A 4,230-nucleotide genomic window follows, 5' to 3' on the forward strand; every position below is an offset into this window, starting at 1 on the left:
TTCTGCTTGGGATGATCTCATTCGCTCATCTGCATGTGGACAAAAGAGATGTAAGGAAACCAAGGAAATTAAGTACAGTGTTACTAGAAGACTCAGTATCACTGCCACTGTCTATAGTACCTGGTATCTGTCCTTCACTGGGGAAAAGACCCACTCAGCCGAAGAAGTTACTCTGAGCTCTCCAAGCATGAACCTGGTCTCTAACTTGGTAGATGGAGTCAGTAGGAATCAGCAGAGAAAACAAGATTTTGTTTTGTAAAAGAAGCAAAGGTTGTTGGAGAAGAGGGGAGAAATAGTGGTCAAGACAGAGGCTATTACACACATTTCTAACCATCAGACTTCATGTGTCTAAGTGTTCAATAATATGCAAGAATTTTAAAATTAAGTAACATGTGAATTCTTTTTAACAATAAATTTTAAAATAAAAATCAAAAGCCATACAGGTTTTCCATGAGTCAATTAGGGTATGGAAGTAACATAGTAAAAACTCTCCTGATCCCAATGTTTAGAAGTGACCTCTCCAAGTTGTGCCCTTTCCTCTACCCAAGATGGTGTCCCTGAACCCATTCTGGGGGTGGAACATAAAGAACACCCAACACAAAACAATCAGCATAGATTTCCAGGTGTTCCCAGAAATTTTTAGAATTGTGATTTTTAGAAGATGACTCTCATGTAACAGACATGACATTTTGCCCACTACTAGTGTGTGTGATTAATTGAGAATGGATAATATAACTATGAAAACTGATTTTTTGAGATGTTCTTAGACTTTTTTCAGCATCAATTTCATAATATAATGTTGTTTCTATTACTCAAAATCATTGTGTCTCACCCACCTCAGGAATGAAATAAATGAGTTGAGCCCAAATCATCAGGATATTTCAAGCATCCATCTATGCAAAATCCCCCACCTGTGAGGTAATGTGAGCCCCTCTCTAATAGTAAAAATATCAATCTCACTTCAACAGACATTAATGGAGTCACCACTGTACTTGGTCCTGTACATTTTAACAAGATGCTTTCAGTGTTGTTAGAATCAGCCATTTAAACAACCATTTAATTAGCAAACATTTACTTAGGATGGGAGGGCTTATTGGTCTCTGGCTGGTTTGGCTTTACTGTGTGTGGTCAAAGTGTCCTTGGTGAAGCTCACCTTATCCTCAAGGAGAAGGGCAGGAGGAGGAAATGACTCCAAAAATGACTTGTTCTCTCCACATAGGGGTTGTTTTCTCCATGCACAAGACCATTGTCCTCTCAGGTTGTAACTCAAAGGCGCTATAGACCCATGTTGCAAACTGAGATTTAAATTGACTTGGGAGGACTTCTCATGACAGCGTCTTCATATTTAGCTAATTTCTCTGTAACGAAATTGTAATAAGTGTTTTGGACTTTCCTCTCAATAATCATGTTTACCAATGCTATTAAGTGTACATAAAATTTGAATCTTTGATTGAAAATACAATTAATTCAGCTTAGACCTCCTCAGAGAGCTTTTGCTTCTTCCCCACATATGGCAGCAGGTGTTTTCCTGTTTGGGACTGGAGGATCAGTAATACAGATTTTCTTTTTTTTTTCTCAAGAAGTTGACAAACTTTATAAGAAGTTAATAAACATATTGGTATCTTATTTGTACAATTTTGCTTTAACAGAAATCGGTCACATAATCGTGGCAGGTAAAACACCCATTTTACAGAGGCGATAACAGAGGTCCAGGGAATCTGGCCCCCAAATCCCATATGGAGTAGCATTCAAGGAGAAGTGGAAGGCTGTAGGCCCCGGGCTCAACCAAGGTTGATACATCAACCTGCCTGAGGATCATGTCCCCGCACAGGAGTTGAGCACCAAGCTTGCCAGTGCATGAGGATGCTGAGAAGCTAGCCCTGCTGTTTTCTGTGCTTTTGATCCCTGATTCTCCACTATAAAGTAACTAGCAGTGGGCAGGGCAGCAACTTAGAAAATGGAATCAGAAGGTGACTTCCAATCTCAGTTTTCAATCATTTTATGGTAAATCTCTCTCTCGAATGATTTTCACAATACTTTATTCTCACATTCTTCACTGGTGATGGCCAGAATCTTCAGTCGCCGGTCTGTCACAGCTCTGTTCAGTAGAAATAAATGTATGTCACAATTTGAGACACATTTTCTAACTGTGGCATTTTTTAAAAAGTTAAAGAAACAAAATTCTAGGACTGTTTTTATTTACTGCGAGATATCCAAAACAGTGTTTCAACAGTAATCAATATAGAAATTACTAGGATATTTCATCTGTTTTTATAGTCTCCAGAATGTGATTTGTATGCTACACAAACAGCCCATCTCAGTTTGCACTAGTGCACTAGCTACATTTCAAGTGCTCAGGAGCTACATGTGGCTAGTGGCTAGTGGCTACTGCATTGAGCAGCACAGATTCTGCTCCAAGCGCTTCAGAAACGCTGCGCCGGACGATCTTTAGAAAAGTCCCTCCAGACTGGACAGCTCGCTGGGTCTGCGCCAGACTGCGCGCCAGGGGCTCCTTAGCCTGCAGGGTTCTGTGCAGTGGACCCGCGGAGAGCGAGAGTCTGGGGTGCTGAGGCTGACCCAGGGCAACCCCAGGGACCCAGAGCCGGTGGAAGATGCCGGGCATGGAGCGCCCTGGGAGACAGAGACCTTTTTGCTCAGGGACCTGGTCAGAGCACAGGGCTGTGCTCTTCCCAGGCAGCGCAGTAGTACACGCCCTCGTCACGCTTCTCCAGCTTCAGCACCGACAGAATACAGCTGTTGCTCTCCCTGCCCTTCTTGGCATTGACTTTGTCTGCTTTCATGGGAAAATCCCTCTGCACATAGGACCTGGACATGTCTAGGTAGAGGAGCCTCTTGGGGGCCGTACCCTCCTGGTGGCGGTACCAGTGGACATAGCTGACCGAGGTGTCTACTTTGCATTGCAGGGTGGCTGAGCTCTCCAGGGGCAAGCGCACCACCACCAAAGCAGGCTGATCCAGCTTGAGCCCTGCTCCACCACCTGCCAGGGGGAGGAGGGGACAGTGGTGAGACAGGGATGGCCAGGAGCCTCAGGGTACCCTGCACGGGGGGAGCGTGTCTGGACTTACCGGGAAACAGGAGAGTGCACAGGATGGCAAGGAGACCCAGCATGGTTCTGCTTCCTACCTGGAAAGAAACCCAGGGTGACCTCCTAGATGCACTTGCTGGGAGGAGACTGCCTGGGTGGTGGCAGAGGGCAGGTTAGGATCTGAGCTTCTGCTTCCCTGAGGCACCTGCAGGTAATGATGAGAGAGAGGCAGGAGAAAGGGAGGGAGGGGCCAGAGGGCAGGGACAGGTCTGACCACAAGGGGTGGAGGGAACATCCATGGTTAGGGGGCTGAGAAACAATGAGGAATGTTGGTGCAAGGAGAATACCAGTGATAACAGCAATCCTTGATTGGACTTCGACTACACCTGAGCACCACACTAATTTGTTTCGGCTCATTTTTTTTTATCACATCTGAAAATCACCCTGTGGGATGAATGGTAATACCCTCAATTTAGAAATGGGGAAAGCCTGGCTGGTATTTTAAGTAACCATTCCAAGGCAACATGCCTAAGGAGGATTAGGAGATGGGGTTGTGAGCCAGGTCTGCCTGGAGACAAATCTCAAGCCTCAAATGGCCACTTGGTACTGACAGAGCAATGGGTGTGCAGGCTGCTCGGGATGCAGGGCCAAGCACAGAGCAGAGATCCCTGCTGAAAAGGCAGCAGGCCCCCTGAGCTAGCACTGGGGCATTTCTCCCAGAGGTCTCCTCGGAACATGTAAATGCCCTAACATGACATGATAGCTGTACACAGGAGCCTTGGGCAAGCTAGTTCTCCTTTTCCTCATATGTCAAAGGGACCTCATTAGGTTGCATGCAGAGTAAGCAGGGAATGTGAGCAAAGCCTGTGTCCTGTCCCAGATGCAAAGAAAAAGCTCAGGAAATGTTGGGGATTGGTGTTTCATCTTAAAACTGGACTAGTTACAGTAGATGATTTCTGGGGTCCTCATAGTGTAGTATTACAGGGAATATTACAGTTATGGAAAATCAGGTGTATGTGTGTGTGTGAGTGTGTGTGTGAGTGTGTGTGTGTGTGTGTGTATGCACGAGCACGAGAATGCAAGCAAAGCAAGTTAATTTAAAAGAGAATTGCTGTTGTTCCTGAGGCAAAAAGGTAACCTCACATAGGGTTGCCAGATTTAATGGAAAAATAGTGCAAAATGCT

General features: G+C 45.2%; 1 gene segment (V, D, J or C); it reads right to left on the reverse strand.

Annotated features, from left to right (window-relative positions):
* Positions 1-2,250: 2,250 nt before the first annotated feature.
* Positions 2,251-3,743, reverse strand: LOC145716427 (putative non-functional T cell receptor gamma variable 10). The segment is given in 2 exon segments: positions 2,251-2,998; positions 3,087-3,743. Coding segments are annotated over 2 exon segments (375 nt in total).
* Between the last annotated feature and the right edge of the window lie 487 nt (positions 3,744-4,230).

The sequence above is a fragment of the Leptonychotes weddellii genome, chromosome 12, assembly GCF_054177405.1.
Source record: "Leptonychotes weddellii isolate Sample4059 chromosome 12, ASM5417740v2, whole genome shotgun sequence".
NCBI classification, from domain to species: Eukaryota; Metazoa; Chordata; class Mammalia; order Carnivora; family Phocidae; genus Leptonychotes; species Leptonychotes weddellii.